This window comes from Suricata suricatta, chromosome 9, assembly GCF_006229205.1.
Source record: "Suricata suricatta isolate VVHF042 chromosome 9, meerkat_22Aug2017_6uvM2_HiC, whole genome shotgun sequence".
Lineage (NCBI taxonomy): Eukaryota > Metazoa > Chordata > Mammalia > Carnivora > Herpestidae > Suricata > Suricata suricatta.
Genome location: NC_043708.1, coordinates 104,635,886 through 104,656,589, shown reverse-complemented (window position 1 = coordinate 104,656,589; position 20,704 = coordinate 104,635,886). Strand labels below are relative to the sequence as shown.

Here is a 20,704-nt window from a genome sequence, read left to right as displayed (position 1 = left end):
CAGTGGGCGCCGCGCGAGTGCACGAGAGCCCCTGGGGCGCGGCGGCGCGTGCGCACGAAGCTCTCGCGGCCTCAAGCTGAGAGAACGGAGGGTGCTTGAGTGGCGGGCCCGGTGACCGGCGCGGGGAGTAAGGGTCAGTGGCGCAGAGGAGGTAATTAAACGTCACGTGTGACCTCATGTAGTTAACAACTCTGGGGCGCCGAGGGGCGGAGATTTGGGAGGTATATCGGTAGAGGTGTGAGGAAAATAAAGGCTTAAAACAAATAACCACACTAGTGAGTGGCAGAACTGACACCCAGATCTCTCTTCCATGCCTTGGGCCCAAGTGACATTCTTCTATGGCGTGGTCGAGGAGACGTTTGAGACGGTGACCTCGGGGAGCCGAGTTAAAGGCCCAAGTCTCCAGATTTGCACTGGCCAGTATAGTCGGGAAGCACATTTTAGGTCTTTGCTGTCGTGTTCACTGTTTAGGGTAAGCCCCAGCTATTTCAAAATAAAAAGTTTATTATTGAAAAATGTCCCACACCTCTCTCTGTGCATTGCCCAGATGCGTCGCTATTACTAAAGCTAGGTGACTGCGGGACAGGGGTCTTTTAGGTATAAACCTTCATAATCCTCAGCTACCCATTATCAATCTATTACTTTAGGATAACCTTTTCTCAAACTTCACAGAGTCTTGAGGTGTTATAAACACCTGCTCTAAGTTCGTTTGTTTGTTTTGTTTGTTTTGTTTGTTTTTTGTTTTTGAGAGACAGAGAGAGACAGCGAGAACGGGAGGGCCAGAGAGAGAGGGAGACAGAATCCGAAGCAGGCTCCAGGCTCTGAACTGTCAGTACAGAGGCCCGACGCGGGGCTCGAACCCACGAACCGTGAGATCATGACCTGAGCCGAAGTCGGATGCTCAACCGACTGATCCACCTGTGGACCCCTAAACACCTGCTTAAAAAAATTTTTTTTTAAGTTCATTTATTTTGGAAGAGACAGAGGCAGCGTGGTTGACAGGGTCAGAGAGAGGGAGACAGAGAATCCCAAGCAGGCTCCATTCTGCCAGTGGGAGCACAAAGAAACCAGGAGATCATGACCTAAGCTGAAACCAAGAAACCAAGAATGGTATGCTTAACCAACTGAGCCACCCAGGCACTCCATAAACACCTGCTTCTAAAGAAACATTTCTTCCTGTTTGTCCTAAACTCATCTTGTTGGGAGAAACCATTCATAAATAGGATGATGTGTCTGAAAACCATTGTATGTAAAAGAAATAATTATGTATGAGCACTACATAACAACTATTATTGGGATGTAGGATAGTGTGGCTAGTTTTTACATTTCCCAGTTTTTTAAATAGTTTTTAAAAATGTTTTATTTATTTTTGAGAGAGAAACAGAGTGGAAGCAGGGGAAGGGGCAGACAGAGAGGGAGACGTAGAGTTCAAAACAAGCTCCAGGCTCTGAGCCATCAGCACAGAGCCTGATGCCGGACTGGAACTCACAAACTGTGAGATCATGACGTGAGCCAAAGTTGCACGTTTAACCAACTGAGCCCAGGCACCCCAACATTTTCCAGTTTTTACTGATTCATTCAACAAACATTGAGCACCTGCTATCATGTGCCAAATTTTGAGGGGCCTTGTAGTCCTGTAAATAATTTGAACCTTACCTTATAGGATTCCCTATTAGATAAAAGTTTTTTTAAAAGGTTTTAGGTGGATGCTTTGGATTCTGTGTCTCCCTTGCTCTCTGCCTCTCCCCCACTCATGCTTTCTCTCTCTCTCTCTCTCTCTCTCTCTCTCTCTCTCTCTCAAATAAAAACTTTAAAACTTTTTTAAAATTTTAGGTGGAAGCATGATGTGGTTAGATTTGCTACAGAAATGGCTAAGGGAGGCGAAGATGAGTCAGGGAGGTGATTCAGTATTGTGATTTTCAAATTAAATTTTAAAAGGCATTGGAGTCTTTTTCAAATGAAATCTGTCACAGAACCCCAACATAGAAAGTAGATGAAACCTTGTGTTTTATTATTAAACATTTAGAAGTTCAAATTTTTAGCATCAACTGTATAGGGAAATTTTAAAAAACGAGGCTGGTTTGTTGTCTTAGGGTTTTGTTTGTTTTGTTTTTAGCAGACAAGGAATTTATAGGAAGGAAATTGGGTAGCTAAAGTAATAGGAAGTCTGAAGAACCAAGCTCAGAAAATGGGAAGGAACCAAGGGAGTCTGTGGACAGCAAAAACCTAGGGAAACTAGTCTGGTTTTCAGTCTGTTACTGAAGCCATGGCTCTGCTCTTTTATGCTTGAATATTTTTGAGGTTGGGGGTTATGGACAGCAGTAGCAATTAGGATAACTATGGTCAGCTTTGGGACAGTTTATTTCTTATTCTTCTGTTTTGGTTGTACACTATCAAGAGTATTCTGATCCTCCAGAAAAGTAAATACAAATTAGAATGGTTTTTAAAAGACTTACCTTGAAATCTTGGACATGTGCTTCAGTTACAAAGATGGCAAGAGGAAATTAATTCTGAGATCTACACTAAGAAGACTTAACCTCAAATTAATGTGTGGGCAGTTTGCAGTATGTTGTATTTGGGCATTGTATCTCTTGGCAATATAAAATCTATTTAAAAATTAAAAAATGAAACTTATCAAACATTTGTGGGACCTGAAGTACGTCTGAGAAATTCTAGGTTTGTGGCATATATAAAGTAAAAACCGCTGATAAAGAGGACCTCACGTTTAGATTGGGTTCACTGCATCCTCCCATGAAGGCTTAGGAGAAGAGCTCAGAACTGAAATATTTCTATTGGAAGGTGCCCTCTCGGAACAATCTCTTCAGTGATGAGGGTTTCCTTAATTCCAGACTCTGTAGCTATCTCTCTCTCTCCTAGTCTATGGTAGGAAATTATCCAAAAGGAAGCTAGATGGTGGATCGCACTAAAGTATTCAAGAGCGTTTGAATGGAATATTATCTTAACCTAAAGTTACAGAGCTGGAAGACATGGCTTCTAGCTATCTCTTCTGACTTTAAGATTATACAGTGCTGGTTCCATAATTGAAATAGATAATTTCTTAAAAAATCCACAACTCAGATCAGTTCCAAATGTTTTTTTTTTAAGGTTTTATTATTTTAAGTAATCTCCGTACCCAACGTGGAGCTCAAGGTCATGACCCTGAGATCAAGAGTTGCTCCATCAACTGAGCCAGCCAGGCGCCCTTAGTTCCAATTTTTAATGACCATGAAACAAAGGGGCTTAGAAGTTGGCATCAAAAACGTAAGTCAATGCTTAAAAAAAAATCCTATTCAATAATTAAAAACTAATGCATTAAACACACAAACATTTTGTTTTACACAAAACATGGAGAACTTGCAAACCTCTTAGAAGGAACCCATTAAAAATGACTATGAAGATTGATGTTAAAACAATTTGACAATAAAATATTATGGGAAAAAAAAAGATTGATGCTGTGTACAGCATTTAGCATGTGCATGGATATGATGTTACTCCTGGAAAGAAGGCATTCAGCCTTCTTGTTTTTGTTTTAAAAGTACCTAGGATGCCACAGTTGTTCAGGACATGTTAAAAATTAGTCCTTCAAAATTGATAAATTGTAAAATATTAAAATTAAGAATTCTATTCATTAAAAGGCACTATATTAGTAAGAGAATCAAAAAGTAATCCATAGAGTCAGAGAAGTACTTGCAATATATCTATCTGACAAAGCATTTGGTATCTAGAAAAAACCACTAGCAAAAGACAATCCAATAGAAAATTAAAAAAATATTTGAATGTACTCTTAACAAGGGAGAATATCCAGATATCTAGACTATCCATATGGGAAAAAGTGCTTTAATTTCAGTAATCATCCGAAAACGGGAAATTCAAACCACAATGCAATATTATTGCCCACCTACCAAAGTAGCTGAAGTAAGTAAGTAGAAAAGTACTAAATGTTGGTGAGGACATGTAGCAATTAGAACTTTTATACATTGTTGGCAGCCAGTTTGGAAAAATTTTTGGCAGCATTACAGGTGCATATATAATATTATCTGTGATGTTATGACCCAGCCATTCCGTTCTTGGTTATATATTTGTATTAGTGTGGCTGCCATGACAAAATACCACAGACTGAGTTCCTAAACAACAGAAATTTGTGTTTCACAGTTCTGGAGACTGGGAAATCTAAGATCAGGATGCCTGCTGATTCAGTTCTTGGAGAGAGTTCCCTTCCTGGCTTATAGCCCCTTTGTGCTCTATCCTCCAATGGCAGAGAGAGCTGGTTCTGGTGTCTGCCTCCTTCTCTCCTGGTAAGAGCACCAGCTCTATCGGATGAGGGTCCCACTCTTAATGCCTCATTTAACTTTCATCACTTCCTCAGGGACCCTGTCTCCATATACTGTCACATTGGGTATTAGGGCTTCAATATTTGAATTTCAAGGGGATGCAAACATTCAGTGTATAACAATGCCCAACAGAAATTACGTGCACATGTTCTCTGAAAGACAGGTAGTAGAATATTCATAGCAACACTATTCCTGCTTGCAGTATTCAAACTGGAAATCACTCAAATGACAGTAAACGTACAGTAGATAAACGAATTGTGACATATTCACTTGATGGAATACTATATAGCGATGACAACCTATTCACACATAGCACGTATGAATCTCATGAACATAAGGAAGAGTGAAAGAAGCCAGATACTAAAGTACTTATAATTTGCTTTCATTTATATGAGGTATAAGAAGTGGGCAGAATCCATCTTTGCTGTTAGAAGGCAGGCTAGTGCTCACCGTTAGGAGGGATGGAGGTCTGGGGGGGCCAGTGACTAGGAGAAGTATGAGGGGACTTCTTGGGTGTTGGGACTATTCTGTTCTTTTATTTATCTCTATAATTCTTTCTTTTAAGACATATTTAGAGTAATTTTAGGTGCACAGAACAATTAAGAGGAAGGTACAGACATTTCTTTTATGTACTCCATTTACAAACCCCGGTTTGGGACTTGAGGGCTTCTGATTCAAGGAAAGAAGGACTATAGAGATGATAGTGTCCTGATTCATATTCCAGCATGCTTTGGAACTTGAAAACAGATACCCCCCAAAAGCCACTGACCTGGCTTTCCTAGGAACCCAAATCTGCTTAATGGCTCAGTGCCCTCTAAGCCAACCTCAGCACCAGGGAGGTGGCGTGGGTTACCCCTACAGCTGGATGAATGCTCATTAATTCTCCCCTCTCCCATTAGTGGTGAACTCTGCTTGCTGCTCCATTCCTGTATCTTTTTTTTTTTTTTTTTCCATTCCTGTATCCTTGTGTCTGTCCTGGCAAGGACAGTATACATTGGCTTTATGCAAAATTATCCTCATGGAAGTACTGAGTTATAGCAGAAGTCATTAGGAGAGGAAAGAACTGCTGTATTCTTACCTAGATATTGAGTGCTGTGGGACTGACTGATGTGCTGAAAGCCTCCAAGCTGTCAGCTGGCAGCTAGGGCTGCTGTTACAAAGAGTGGCAGGAAGCATGACTCTGGTCAAACGTGTTACTGTGAACACAGAGTGTACAAAGATCTCATCTAAACTGCGTGTTTTGTCTAAAGTACTCTCAAGCTCCCCTCCGATGGAAACTTCCTAAAGCCAGAAACTTAATGCCTATTTTTTTTAAACCTTTTTGATTCTAGTACTTAGGACAGTACTTGGTATATGGTTGGTACTCTACTTCTTGAAAAAAACAAAAAACAAAAAAGGGTGTGTGTGTGTGTGTGTGTGTGTGTGTGTGTGTGTGTGTGTGCATAAAGTGAATACAATTAGTGTAGTTGAGGAATGTTGGAGAAAAAATCATAATATGTAGGGTCCGTGGTTTGAATTTAATTAATATTTGAATTTTGGTAGTAGGGAAGAAACTTACCCAAGATCTTATGCCAGAATCAAGAATCAAAATTCTGACCTTTCAACTTTCTGTGAGCCTTTCATGAGGAAACATTTCTATTTCCTTCTCCTGCTATGGATGCTAGAATCTGGTGGCAAGGAGACATATTAGTGACTTTTTGAAACCAGATAGCGACTTATGCTAATAGATAACACAACCGATTTTATGGGCATGTTTCCAATATTACAAATCCTATGTAGTCAGTGTGTGGGGGGAAGCATTTGAAAACATGGCCAAATAAATTTACCTTGTCATGTGGGTCATAGTTATGTTCACAGCTTTGTAAAGTGAGATTTGTTTTACTAACAGATACAGGCATGAAAAGCATATGACATTTTTGTAGCACAAATCATATTTTCATACTGAATTCCAAAGATGTTGTGGCTTTATTGCTGATCTTCAATCCACGGTGGCTTTTAGCACTTTAGCTGTAAGTCTTTATGCCCCCTCCCCAGTCTCACTGTCAAGTAGTTAATGATCTATAAACAAATACTGAGATGCCCTAAGGGGGCTCTCCATTTAAAGGAGCCTTGAATCATTTGATAATAGAAATACAGTAGTCCACCCACTGATTTATGATTTGTCTGTTTAGATTTTGAAGTGATGTTCCACTGGTATATCAGATGGAATAAGTTTTTAATTTTCTATACAATTACATTAAATTTTAATCCAATAAAACTTTTGCTTATTTATAATTAAAAAAATTTTTTTAAGTTTATTTATTTTGAGACAGAGAGTGTGAGCAGGGGAGGAGCAGAGAGAGAAGGAGAGAGAATTCGAAGCAGGGGCGGCACTGTCTGCACTGGACCCAATGCAAGGTTCAAACCCATGAACCGTGAGATCATGACATCATGACCTGAGCCAAAATCAAGTTTGAAACTTAACCGAGCCACCCAGGTGCTCGAATCCAAGAAAACCTTCAAAAATGTGGCCACAGAGGGTAATAATACCAGCGTAATAGTATCTGCCAGTCCTTGCGTGTTTCTTCCTGCTAAGTAGTTTATCCCTATTGTCTCATTCTAAATGTCAGAAGTTAGAGAAGTTGAAATAGTTAATTGCACTCACAGAGCTGATTGGTAATAGAGCTGGGATTTGAGCCTTCATTGGCAATACTCAAAACCTCATGTTTTGAACATAGTTAAAAAGAGTTACGTGTTGCCAGACTAGCTATAAATGTTGCTGAGACAGTAAACATTCCTTAAATGTTGCATTATTAAGAAATAGCATTGTAGTTCCAAAATATGGCCCTGCTAGCTTAGAAGTCTATCTGCTTGAAAGGAAATTTGGGAGCCCACATGATAACTCAAAAAAAAAAAATTCAAAAACTAGATCGCTTGCAAAATTTGTTGTAAAACAACGATTTCTATGTGTATTGAAAATAGTTTAAAATATCTCTAAAATTGAGGTATTTTTAAATATCTTGAAATATCTTTAAATGTGCTAAGAAGTTTGGGCACCATACACAAAGATCCAAACTCTGAGCTAGTTATCAAGCTCTAAAAAGTGGGTTTTCTTTGGGGACAATGAGTAAAACACATATGGAAATTTTTTGGACTGTTTTTACAACTTCTTGGTAAGTCTTAACATTTTATTCAACTTTAAAAGTTTAGCTTCAAAAACTTTGCATCTGGCCATAATTTAGATGGGTCTGAGTAACACCACTGCCATGGAAAATAGGCACATTTAGTCCAAGCCAGCATTTCAATGAATCACAATGTGTGGTTCAGACTTTTTTTTTTAATTCCTTGTTGCTATTTCTAATAAAGCAAGATGTTAAAGCTAACTACATGCTCTATTAATTATATGAAGGTGAACTTGAGTCATATTTGTTACTGAAGATGATTAATAATTACCAGTTCTGCACACGTTTCTGGTGCATTTCAGTAAATAAACAGGGTACATTGTTGGGTAGTAATTGATTAATTAGCACATTTATCCTACACAGCTCAATGGTCTAAGGATGCTGAGTTTGAGATATTGCTCATAATTATTACAAGAAACAAATCTGTTCCATTTTTCAGTTTATTCTTCTGTATGCTAAGATTTTTTTTCTAAATCGAATGCCTAATGGTTCAAAACCTTATAGGTTTTATTCAGATAAATCAACTCATGAAGAATTGCTAGTCATAATCTCAGAATCTTGTTTTTGTGTGAACTAGGGCAAAAACTTTTACAAGGCTAGTGTTAACGTTAGATCTTGCTGTTAAACTGGATCAAATACTGTAAATATAGGGCACTTCCCCACCATGCAGGAAATGCTCATTGAGCACCTATGCGCAACAGGGGCGCTGGAATCTCATTTGCTTCCCAACCACATCAAATAATCTGAGGATTGCAAGTGTCATCAGGTTGGCACTTCGCAGCACCAAGCAAATATACTGTGCAATCTTCAGAGAAGTATAACAGCATGTATTGTTCGCTGATTTAACTACGGAGTAATTTAGGATTCTTTTTTCTAATTTATTAAGCCAGCATGTAGTTGAGAGATAGTGTAGTTGAGAGAGCTCTGGATGGGGAGTCAGGAGTCCTGGATTCTACTCTGTCTGTACTCTTTCACGAAGAAGCTATGTGATTCTGGGCACATCACTACTCCCATCTCTAAGCGTGGATTGCTCATCTGTAAAGTGACAGTGTCAACCAGGGACAAGGAGATACAGTGAGGAGCCTGGGTTGCAGAGACAGACCAAGGCTTGAGCTTGCACTCCCTAGTAATGGTTTTATTATTTTACGGAAATTATTTATTTAACCTATTTGAGTTTCTGCTCTGTTTACTTTGAGTTTATTGTAAGGTTCAAATGAGATATGAAAATAGTTTGTAAACTATAAAGTACCTGTGAATATAAGGCATTGTTAATATTATTAATAATGATCTCACCTCATTGACCTTAACATGTATTTTGAAGAATGTATTAGAGTGCCTGTGCACTCTAACAATAGGGGATTATTAACATCCTCTATGCTATTGTTAACATTGCATTGGATAAGAATTTCTGATGTGTCTTCATAATTTATCATTAAGTGAAAAACAGTCTTCAAAACAGTATATTTGCTTGATCTTATTAAAAAATTATACATACAAAGATAAAAGACTCTATATATAGTAGGAACTCAACATATATTTGATAGTTTTTTTCTTTTTTCTTTTTCTTTTTTTTGAGAGAGAAAGAGAGACAGCATGAGCAGGGGAGGGTCAGCGAGAGAGAGAGACACAGAATCCAAAGACAGGCTCCAGGCTTTGAGCTAGCTGTCAGCACAGAGCCTGACGTGGGGCTCAAACCCATGAACTGTGAGATCATGACCTGAGCTGAGGCTGGATGCTCAGCCGACTGAGCCACCCAGGCGCCCCTCAACATATATTTGATAAGAAAAATGCAATATATGTATTAATCAAGCAACTCTTACTAGTGATAGGTGTACTGTTCTAGGAGTTACACTCTTAGACATATAATAAAAAATACATTTATTTTGTAATACCACATATCGTTAAATGTTTTGAAGAAAAAGCAAAGTAGGGGGATAGGCAGTAAGGATGGGTGCTACAGGAGGGAGGACCCCTCTGGTCTAGTGACAGTTGAGCAGAGACTGAATGTAGTGAGTAAGTGAGCTGGGCAGACTTCCGGGAGAAGAGTGTACCAGGAAGAAGGAATGGCAAATCCAGAGGCCTTAGGTAGGAATAGTAGCAGATATACACCCCCAAATTTAACAGTACGTCTCTCTGGGTGGTGAAATAATTATTGATTCTTTTTAAAGATTTTATTTTTTATTTTTTAAGTTTATTAGTTTTGAAAGAGAGCAAGCAGGGGAGGGACAGAGAGAGAGAGAGTGGGAGACAGAATCCCAAGCAAGCTCTGTGCTGCCAGTGCAGAGCCTGATGTAGGCTAGAACTCACTAACCACAAGACGATGACCCAAGTGGAAATCAAGGGTTGAATGCCTAGCCAACTGAACTACCCAGGAGCCCTTAAAATTTTACTTTTAAGTAATCCTTACACCCAACATGGGGCTTGAACTCACAACCCCAAGATTGAGAGTTACGTGCTCCACTGACTAAGCCAGATAACCACCCCCACCTTCTTTTAAATAATTGTTGATTTTTTAATTTCCTCCCTGAATGTTTCTGTTTTTCAAGTTTTTCATTATTTATTTAAGAAGCTATGTGATGATGTTTGTTTTTTTAATAGTGAGCATATGTTCCATAATTAGAAAATTTTAAAACTCTACAGGTATACTGAAAGGCAAGTATTTTTTTTACTGTTTATTTATTTATTTTGAGAGAGAGAGAGAGAGAGAGAGCAAGAGAGCGAGCGAGAATGGGGGAGGTGCAGAGAGAGGGAGAAAGAGAATTCCAAGCAGGCATAGGGTCGGACGCAGGGCTCAAACTCAAGAACCCTGAGATCATTACCTAACCAGAAGTCAAGCCCAACTGAGCCACCCAGATGCCCCAAAAGACAAAGTAATCTTAAAAGTGTTCATAAGTAGTTTAAAAATCTTACATCATCTATAAATTTTTGTTTTCAAGATTTCAGTACCAAGAATCTAAGTTGGCAGTGAGAATAAAGGAAACAGATTTCTGCTCTGGCAGTGAACTTTAAAGAAGTGCTTTAGCCGTAACAATCAATGTGGGCTCCATAAAGGGTTGGAGAATCACCGTAGTTCCTGCTTCTTTTTCTAGCCCTCCTACGTAGATGGCAGAACACTTCCTGGAAAGGCTGGCTGGAGTACTTACAGGCATTGCCCAGGAAACAGTGTATTTTAGGGAGGCCAGTAAAATATGGGATTAAAGGTGCCAGGTAAAATTAGTTTCAGGGGTTTATGTCTTATTTGTGCAGTTCACCAGGGACCACATCTGCTATATAGCAAAATGGAGTATTGCAAAATACATCATCCATCTTTTTCGGAGTCCAGATACAAATTAAAGAAAAGCTCAGAGACTGTACTGCATGCTTCTCTCCATCCTGTCCCTGCAAAGCCGATGTAAAAAGGAGATTTGCTTTGGGTTTGCAGAAATGAAAATGGACATTTAAAGCTTTGATTTTCATTTCTGTCCCATCTATTTGCACCAAGATCTTCTAGTAACCAAGATACACATTCCATCAGTTCAGATACAGTGCTTTCAAAATAAAATGTTTCCATTACTTTAGGTGATTAGCAATACCCAAGAGAGTACAAGAAAGTAAAAGCCCAAAGAATGAAAGACCTGATCCCAGTCTAAAGGATATATTTGGCTTACTACTATCTTTAGTCAAAACAAGTCCTTCTGAGAGAAAACTGCATCTCAAGGAATTATCTTTTTTAATTTTTCTGATAATTTGTTTATTTTTGAGAGAGAGAAAGACAGAGAGACAGAGCACGAGCAGGCGATGGGCAGAGAGAGAGAGAAAGGGAGACACAGAATCTGAAGCAGATTCCATCCATGCTCTGAGCTGTCCGCATAGAGCCTGATGCAGGGCTCAAATTCATGAACCTCGAGATCATGACCTGAGCCGAAGTCAGACACTTAACCCAGTGAGCCACACAGGTGCCCCACGCATCTCAAGGAATTATCTTAAAATTATAAAACATTTTGTAACTATTTAAAATCACAGCCATTTTGGATAGTAGGTTGGGGAACTTGAAAGGCTATACAAAGTTACAAAATATTATTATCCGTGATTTACAATGAATGGAAGAAGAAAGCTAAAAGAAGTCACCTTCTTCTCTGGCATATATGGTTTTGCCCTTTTGATACTTTGATAATGGTTGGCATAGAATCATAAATCATTAGAGCTAGCAGGAAGCTTAAATATCAGTTCTACTTTCTTATTTTAGTACCAGAAAACTGCAGACTGGAGAGAAGTTACTTGTCCATAAAGGAAAGAGCTGGAACTAAAACCCTTCAAGACCTTTAAATCTAAAGAAAATGTTTTGTGCACACACGTGTGTATGTGCTTCTGTATATTCTATGCACATTTAGAAAAACTAAAAATGTCACCTAATAAGTTGTGTCCCTACACATATTTGCAGTTGAAGAGAAGCACTTACCCTACATGCATCTCTGTTTGCATGAGCAGTTACAGTACTAAAGGCATGGTCTGGTGTAGAATTCTAGAATATTCAGACTAAGAATATTAAACTTAGAATAAAACTTTCAATCCATGATGCTAGGGAACCTGCCATTACTATCTGGTGATAGCTTTGGGAGCTTGAAGGAGTGAAGCGGTTGTAACATTTCCACTTCGTGTCCCTAAGTTCATTATCACTTTTTAAAAAATTTAATAGAGAATGAGTGAGCAGGGAAGAGGGGGAGAGAGAATCCTAAGCAAGCTCCATGCTCAGCTCAGAGCCCAATGTGAGGCTCTATCTCATGACACTGGGATCATAACCTGAGCTGAAATCAAGAGTCAGACGCTCAACTGACTGAACCACTAGGCCCCCTCATTCTCACTTTTCATAGCAGAACTTATAGTGAAGACTTCCATATATTTTTCTTTACCAGACTCCCCAAAATTAGATTTTTGTTTTATTTGCTCCATTAATTCAAAAAGGTTCATTATAAAATAGAAAATACAGGAAGAAGGAAACTCTACCATTAGAAGTAACCACTGTTCATGAGGAGATACCATGCCACACCTGTCAGAATGGCTAAAATTAACAACACAGGAAATAATAGGTGTTGGCAAGAATGTGGAGAAAGGGGAACTAACCCTCTTACACTGTTGGTGGGAATGCAAACTGGTATAGACACTCTCGAGAACAGTATGGAGGTTGCTCAAAAAGTTAAAGATAGAACCCTACAATCCAGTATTGTACTACCAGGTATTTACCCAAAGGATACAAAAATACAGATTTGGGGGTGCCTGGGTGTCTCAGTTGGTTGAGCATCCTACTTTGGCTCAGGTCATGATCTTGCCATTCCCAAGTTTGAACCCCACATCAGGCTCTATGCTGACAGCTCAGAGCCTGGAGCCTGCTTCAGATTCTGTGTCTCCCTCTCTCTGCCCCCCCAAATAAATAAAACATTAAAAAATACAGATTTGAGGGTACATGCACCTTGATATTTATAGGAGCATTATCAACAATAACCAAGAGCCCAAATGTCCATTGACAGTGAGTGGATAAAGAAGAAATGGTGTATGTACACAGTGGAATATTACTCAGCCATCAAAGAGAATGAAATCTTGGGGCATGTGGGTGGCTCAGTCAATTGAGTGTCTGACTTTGGCTCAGGTCATGATCTCACAGTTCGTGGGTTTGAGCCCCGCGTTGGGCTCTGTGGTGACATCTCAGAGCCTGGAGCCTGCTTCTGATTCTGTGTGTCCCTCTCTCTGCCCCTCCCCTGCTCATGATCTGTCTCTGTCTGTCTCTCAAAAATAAATGAATTTTATTTATTTAAAAATAAATAAATAAAAATAAATTTAAAAAAATGAAATCTTGCCATTTGCAATATGGATGGATTCAGAGATGGTAGCAGAACTTAGAGTGAAGACTTCCATATATTTTTCTTTACCAGACTCCCCAAAATTAGATTTTTGTTTTATTTGCTCCATGATTTTAAGTGAAATAAGTCAGAGAAAGACAAATACCATATGATTTCACTCATATGTGGAATTTAAGAAACAAAGCAGACAAACATATTGGGAGGGGGGGAAAAAGGAGAGAGGGAAGCAAACCATAAGAGACTCTTAACTATAGAGAACAAACTGAGGGTTGATGGAGGAAGGTGGGTGGGGGATGGGTTAAATGGGTGATAGTTACTGAGGAGGCCACTTGTGATGAGGACTAGGAATTGTATATAAGTGATGAATCAGTAAATTCTACTTCTGAAACCAATATTACACTCTGTGTTAACAAACCAGAATTTAATTAAAAAATTGAAAAATAAGTAACCACTGTTAACATTTGGTGGTGGGGGGACTTCCTTAGAGTCATGAGTGTATGTGTGTATGTACATACATGTACACATTTTTAAAAAGGTATAACTGGAGTCCTAGTCTTCATGCTGTTTAAAAATATGCTTCTTAATGTCATTTGGCTCATTCGGTAGGGTGTGTGACTCTTCATTTCAGCTCAGGTTGTGATGTCACGGTGGTGAAATCAGGCCCTGTGTTGAGTTGGGTTCTGTGCTGGGTGTGGAGCCTGCTTGAGGTTCTCTCTCCCTCTCCTTTGCCCCTCCCCTGCTCGCACATGTGCTCTCTTGCTCTCTTTCTCTCTCAAAAAAAGGATAATTAAATGTTATTTCATTTTTCTTATAGTCTCCTAATTCATGATTTTAAAAAAAACAGCTTTTTTGAAGTATAATTGACATTCAAACTGTGTACATATATTTAAGGTGTACAGTTTGGTAAGTTTGCCATATGTACACATCCAAGAGACCATTTTCACAATCAACATAGTGAAACTACCCATCACCCCCAGAATTCCTTCTGTTCCTTTGCAATCTTTCTTTTCCTCCCTACCACCTGTCCCCTAGCTTCTCACCTCCAGGCAATGATTGATTTGTTTTTTGTCACTATAGTTTGTATATTTTAGAATATTATGTAAATGGATATGTACTCTTTTTTTGTCTGGATTTTTTCCATTCAGCACAATTATATTTAGATTCGTTTATGTCTTTGACTTTATCAATAACTTATTCCTTTTCATTGTTGAGTAGTATTCCACTGTAAGGATGTCTCATAATTTATGCATCTACATGTTGATGGACATTTAGGTTGTTTCCAGTTTTTTTGGCTATTACAAATAAAGTTGCTATAAAGATTCATGTAACAAGTCTTTGTATGAATATATACTTTTTTTCCCCTCTTGAATAAATAAATGCCTAGGAGTGGAATGGCTAGATCATACAGTAGTTAGAGTAACCTATGATTTTATAAATGACTGTATAGAGATCCTTTATATAGCTATTACATAATTTTAAAGTAATACTTTATTGTTGAATGTTTAGACCTTTCTGATTTTTCACTATTGCAAATGAATCTAATTTTTTGGCTTAGAAACATGGTTATAGATACTCAACTTAAAAATTGGGGCACCAGGATGGCTCAGTCAATTAAGTGTCCATCTCTGGCTTAGGTCATGATCTCGCTGTTCATGAGTTCGAGCTTTACATTGGGCTCTGTGCAGACAGCTCAGAGCCTGGAGCCTGCCTCAGATTCTGTGTGTGTGTTTCTCTCTCTGCCTTTACCCCATTCACTCTTTGTCTCTCTGTCTCAAAAATAAATAAACATTTAAAAAATTAAAAATAAAAGTAAAAAAGATGAATGGAAACTCATTATAAAGGGAACCCAGAAGTTGTGTGTTGTTAGATCATTTTAAATTTTTCAGTGATTGCAAAGTAAGTTATTTTTTGTCCTCTGCTGGGAAGCAGGGCAGAATGAATCTTTAAATGAATGAGAATTTGAATTTGAAGTTATTTTGCAACCAATGGAAGTTCTACTGTTTTGTAGTCAAGTTTATGGGACCATGATTTCATCATAACATTCCTTATGAGGTGACTAAAATAAATTTAGGTTTGGCCTTTATTTCTGGGAGCTATAATTAGCTATTTGGTATACTTAATAACATTTTGTTAAATTAAAAAATTCTTAAGATGTAGTTTTACTCATTGATCTCTCTTTTCCGAGTACATTTATATGATATATATGGTAGCAACCATAGAGGTAAAACAAACTTTTTACAGAAAGGCAAAGAAATGCTTGGGGGAAAAAAACAGTGTCAAAAAAATACCTAAACCCAAAATGCAGTTTTATGCATAGATGCCAAAGCTATATATTTTTTTCTGTTCTATGTTTAGGGTCTTCTTATAACCAAACAAAAGTTGTTTCTACCAACAGATTTTTAAACAGCAGGGACATGCAGATTATTTACTGTCTTGGTATCTTTCCCTCATTTACATAAATACCCCAGCAACCAGCAGTTTAAAACTAATAAAAGCCAGGGTCCTCCATCAAGTGCAATAAAGTTTCACAACCATGAGTTAGATTGTTAGAGTGAAAAATAAACCTATATATGTGGTTATGAAGGGTTTTTTAGGAAAGTGTATAATCACATTTCAAAGTTAGAACTTGCATTTGAAGTAGCAGTGCAATAATAATACTTAAACATTTATGTAGAATGTTTCATCTTGGAAACACTCTCCCTGCATTGGCCAATTAATCTCTACTGCTTCCCTAAGGAGCAGGTATTACTATCTGCCATTTTTCTAGTTAGAAAATTGAGGAAGGTAGGAGCAGCCCAGAGAGAGTGAGGCTGGAAAGACCACTTTCTGACCCTTACTCTTCTGTGACTCTTTGGGATGGAATTCCTGATAGAATTCATCCAGTTTCTGCTCTACTTGGATACAATCATCATGAAAACAAAGATCTACCTAGTGGCTCAATCTAGCTCCGGCTGATAGATAGAGTCCTTCCCCTGCTGAGGCATACCTTTTGGAAAGAATGGGATACAGAAAAGATTTGGAAGATCCACAGCACATTTCATCTGCGTTTGCAATGGACTGGACCAAACTTTTTCCAGTGAGAAAAGCAGCAAATGCTTTACTCCCCTCCCTGCAATCCCAAATTTCACCCTCCCATTATCTTGGCAACTTACAGTTTTCTGATAAGATTTACTACTTATTAGTACATTTAAAGAGTTGAACAAATTTGTTATGCACATTAAAGCCAGAGGAACAGTAAAATAAAACCAATGAACATTTGCATTTTTGGAAATATAATTAATGTATGCTTGAGAAATTCTAAAAGATAAACATTTAAATGTTAAAATACTTATTACTTTCCTCAAAGGGACAGTGTTGGGAATTAATGAGATAACAAATGTAAAGTGCTTTGAGCTATTTAGAAGAAAGGTGCCAGATGCATACAAATGATTATTAATTGTTAAAACTATTAGATGGTTACTAATACATTACTTATGATAAATATATATCCAAACAATAGGATCCTTGCAAGTTGTAGGATGATATTGCTGAAATAATGCTCCCAGACTCCTCCCAGGTTACTCTGTCTTGTTGGAAGTCCTTTCTTAACCCAATTTCTTGACCTTAGGCCCATTTTCAAGCAAACAGGACTTCACAGCTCCCTAACTCTCCTGCACCTTTTCCATCATTAGTCCCCCACTGGACTCTCCCAGATCCATCACCATAGGAGAATTCCACTGACACTGCATTCTCTTCTCGTGGTTTCTTTGATTACATAATTATAATGCCTCATGATACTGTCAAGTGTGCAAGTTGAGTTTATTAGCAAGAAGCATAAGTTGAACTGTCCTTTAAGCAACACTAGAATTTGTTATAAAAAAGTGCAAATCCCTTGTGTGATCTTGCACAAGTGAATCTGAACTTTCTAATTTACACGAGATGCTAGAATTTGTGGTAAAAGAGCAAATTCTCAATTTCATTTAGTCTTGAGACATGCCCTGAGGTACGCTTACTAAAGCCCAGTTTCCTCTTATGTTAAGTGAGGACAGTAGTAGCCTGTACCCACATGGGGTTGTTGGAAAGATGCAATAAAATAATGTGTAAGAAGTTTCTAGTACAGTACACACTTAGCTTCTAAGTGTTCATTAAAGGTAAATGGAAGTAGGTTATGGAAGATAGATAAGTAGGTAGCTGTTTATCATTAAATATTACCTATTTGGTCTCTTTAAAATCAATATAAAATGGATAATATGTAAAAGGACATCCTCTTATTGACAGATATTTCATTTTTCTATGTAGAATAGTAAAAGCTCAGTAATTCATCTCAATTTATGTTTGGGATACTTGAAACATTGTACACATACATGTGATTGTTTTCCAAGCTTATCCTAGTTTGCCAGTAGCACAGTGTCTTTGCTACATATATGTAGCTACATATTTGCTACATATAAAAGATAATGGGCCTGTGCTTCTTTTCAAATGTTCTGTAATTAAAACATTTTGCTAATTTCATCTGGTCCTCTGGCTTCTTCCACTTAATTACTGGAAGTGACTGTTTTATCATACCAAATTTTCTGCTTTCATTTTGAAGCTATAGCTTTTTAGGTAGAGAACCTTACTCCCACTCATTTTCTAGGAAGACCTGAATCTGAATATGAGGCCTGATTTTGGAAACAGGCGTTCTGTGGTGTATGCTAATGAAAGATGCGAAGAGAGAAAGTGCATTGTTTCAGAATACCAGTCACAGTGGGTACAAAAAAAAAGGTACAGGAGAGTGAACTCATTTACTCATTTTACTATTGCCAGCAGCTTGAGGCTTGAGAGTGCTAATCAAAATTCACATACAAAACTTCCCTGATAGATTAAACAGTTTTGTACTGTTAAGAGGGGTTCTCACCATGTGAAAGATCCACTGCTGTGCTGAACAAAACAGAGACAGTTTTCTTTTAAAGTCCAGAGCAGATGAGAGCCATAAGGAGACAGAGGGTTTCATTTTCGCTCAGGACTCGATTGTGCCAGTGAACTAATGAGTCTCTTGGACCTTATGTTGCTCTGGCTTCAGTGGAGGCGAGACACTAATGGGCATGTAGTACTTCCTATCCGTCAAGTGTCTGGACAATGGGCCCCTCATATGGATTAGAATGATCTGGCAAGAAAAAGAGGTCATCGTCATACCTAGCACAGGCAGGAAACCTGGCTAATTCATGTATTTCCAACCATAGCAGAAACAAAAGCTGACACACACAAAAATGTTGACTTTATTGCAGGAGCTCTTAGCTTGTGGCTGCGGCACAGCTAAACATTATTGAAATTCCATACATAAAAAATGCTCCTTGTTTCCCCCATACATTCAAATATTTTTAAAGGTATAAAGGTTATTCTTTAAAACAAGTCTGTGATTTTGGTGTTGTGACTTGCATATTTCACCCTTCAGTAAACCTGGATGATAACTGAAATATTTCGAACAACTGTGAAGCAAATGCAGAGAGTGTCAGTGCTGCATAATTTTAACAATTTGCACTTTAACAGGCACTGTTGGATTACTATTGTAAAAATCCTACTGCTGTATTAAATGGAGACTTAGGGATTACAAATGTTCATTCAAGCTAGAGGGCTCAAGTTACTAAGAGCAGATACTGCCACCTAGATAAATTCTGATGCTTTGGTTAACTAGATGTTGGCTTGCCTAACTTTTTGAGAAATGGCAACAAACAATAGTGGCTAGGTACAAAAAAATTACAATGAATAATAAAGGGTCACTTAAAAAATCCATGTAAATGTAATTTTCTTGGGGGAAAAAACCCTTTGTGTTTTGCTAAATAGCAACGATTAAGCCTTTATTTAATTTTTTAAATGCAGAAGACAAACTACTATTAGAAATAGGAGGAGATCCTAGCCAGAGCTTGGAAAAGACTCACAGCCAGCAAAGTGAGTTCAATGGCTGAGGTAAGGTACTCCCCCCCAAAAAGAAAAAAAAAATAGGAGAAAACTTCATAAAGGATAAATAAAAGCACACAATCCTGAAGTTTATGAAGAGGTAGAAGCAAAAGTGTTGTCAGTAAGACTTGTAACTTTCTCCTTAGACTGTTCCTTCCTGAGTTCAGGCAGAAAAAGGGATTATTCAACACTCTCAAGTAAAAGCACAAATAGATTTTAGATTAGTAAATAAAATAAGACCACTAATAAATACTTTTTTAAAAAGAGCATTCCATTAGAATCTGTTCTGATACACCTCCTAGCAAACAAAGCACTAACTTGACTCCCCACTTTTATTCCTAACAGCCAAAGGAGTGTTGCCTTTTTTTTGATTCTGGATTAAAATCTAAAATCAGCAGTACATTCCAGGATCATTCATTTATCAGGTTTAGAGAGGTTTTTAGTATCTATGGACTCTTTTAGTTCTTCTTCAAATCTCATTTTGTTTTCCTCTGTTACTCCTAGAATGGCTTCAATGTCCTCAATGGCAGTCTGTAAATGAACAATAAAAATAATATTAACTACTTAAAGAGCCCTTATAACTCTTTCTCCCACCCAATTATTTGCTCCTTTTTGGAGTTGAGCATAATTTAGACTAGTTAAAGCATTCCTGTCAATAAGCACCCATCTACGAATTGTGTCATCAGTCTTGAAATGAGTAAAAAAATTGAGAGTAAGAACTAGGCAACCATCATAGAAATTTTTATGGCTGCTAAATCTAATGAAACAAAAATTGGCTTCTATTTTATACATCTTTAATTTTTTTTCATTTCATTTTTCTAGTAATTCATTTTTGTTGTATTTTATAAAAGAACTGATCCATAATAAGTTGGAAAAAACAAAACTTCAGTACAGATAATTTGAGAAGCACGGGTCTAGTCATCCTAGTAGTCTAATAGGAACACTTATTTCCATTGCTGCATTTTTTTTTCATTGGGCAGAAAAATGCCCCCAACCTTTTCACTATTTTTTCATTGAGGTAGTATTCACAAACTATAAAATTCACCCTTATAAAGAGTTCAATCAGCAGCTTTTAGTATACTCAGAAGAAACTATTACTATGTAATTCCAGAACATTTTCATCATCCCAAATAGAAACTCTTCGCCCATTAGCAGCCATTCCTTATTTTCCCCCTTCCCTAGCTCCTGACAACCACGAATCTTTCTGTTTCTATGGATTGGCTGATTCTGGACATTTCATATAAATGGAATCCTATAATGTGTTGCCTTTTGTGTCTGGCTTTCTTCACTTATCATAATCTTTTCAAGGTTCATTCCTGTTGTACTGTAGCATGGATCAGAACTGCATTTCCTTTTTATGGCTGAATTTTATTAATTTTATTAATACTTATTTTTACTTGGTTCCTTGCACTTTAGGTATCATTTCTAAGAAGGCATCGCTCGCCAAAAGGTCATGAAGATT

General features: G+C 37.8%; 2 protein-coding genes across 2 annotated transcripts in view; one reads left to right on the top strand and one right to left on the bottom strand.

The window, feature by feature from the left end:
* The first annotated feature begins 3,160 nt into the window (after positions 1–3,160).
* AAGAB (alpha and gamma adaptin binding protein) overlaps positions 3,161–20,704 on the top strand; it is a 272,788-nt gene continuing 255,244 nt past the window's right edge. The window contains exon 1 of the mRNA XM_029950226.1: positions 3,161–3,261. The gene's annotated coding sequence lies outside the window, so the exon portion shown is untranslated. The remainder of the gene's footprint in view (positions 3,262–20,704) is intronic.
* The window catches only part of IQCH (IQ motif containing H), a 205,999-nt gene continuing 203,835 nt past the window's right edge, over positions 18,541–20,704 (bottom strand). The window contains exon 22 of the mRNA XM_029950214.1: positions 18,541–19,773. Within this exon, the coding sequence (XP_029806074.1) occupies positions 19,657–19,773 (117 nt within the window). The 3' untranslated portion in view covers positions 18,541–19,656. The remainder of the gene's footprint in view (positions 19,774–20,704) is intronic.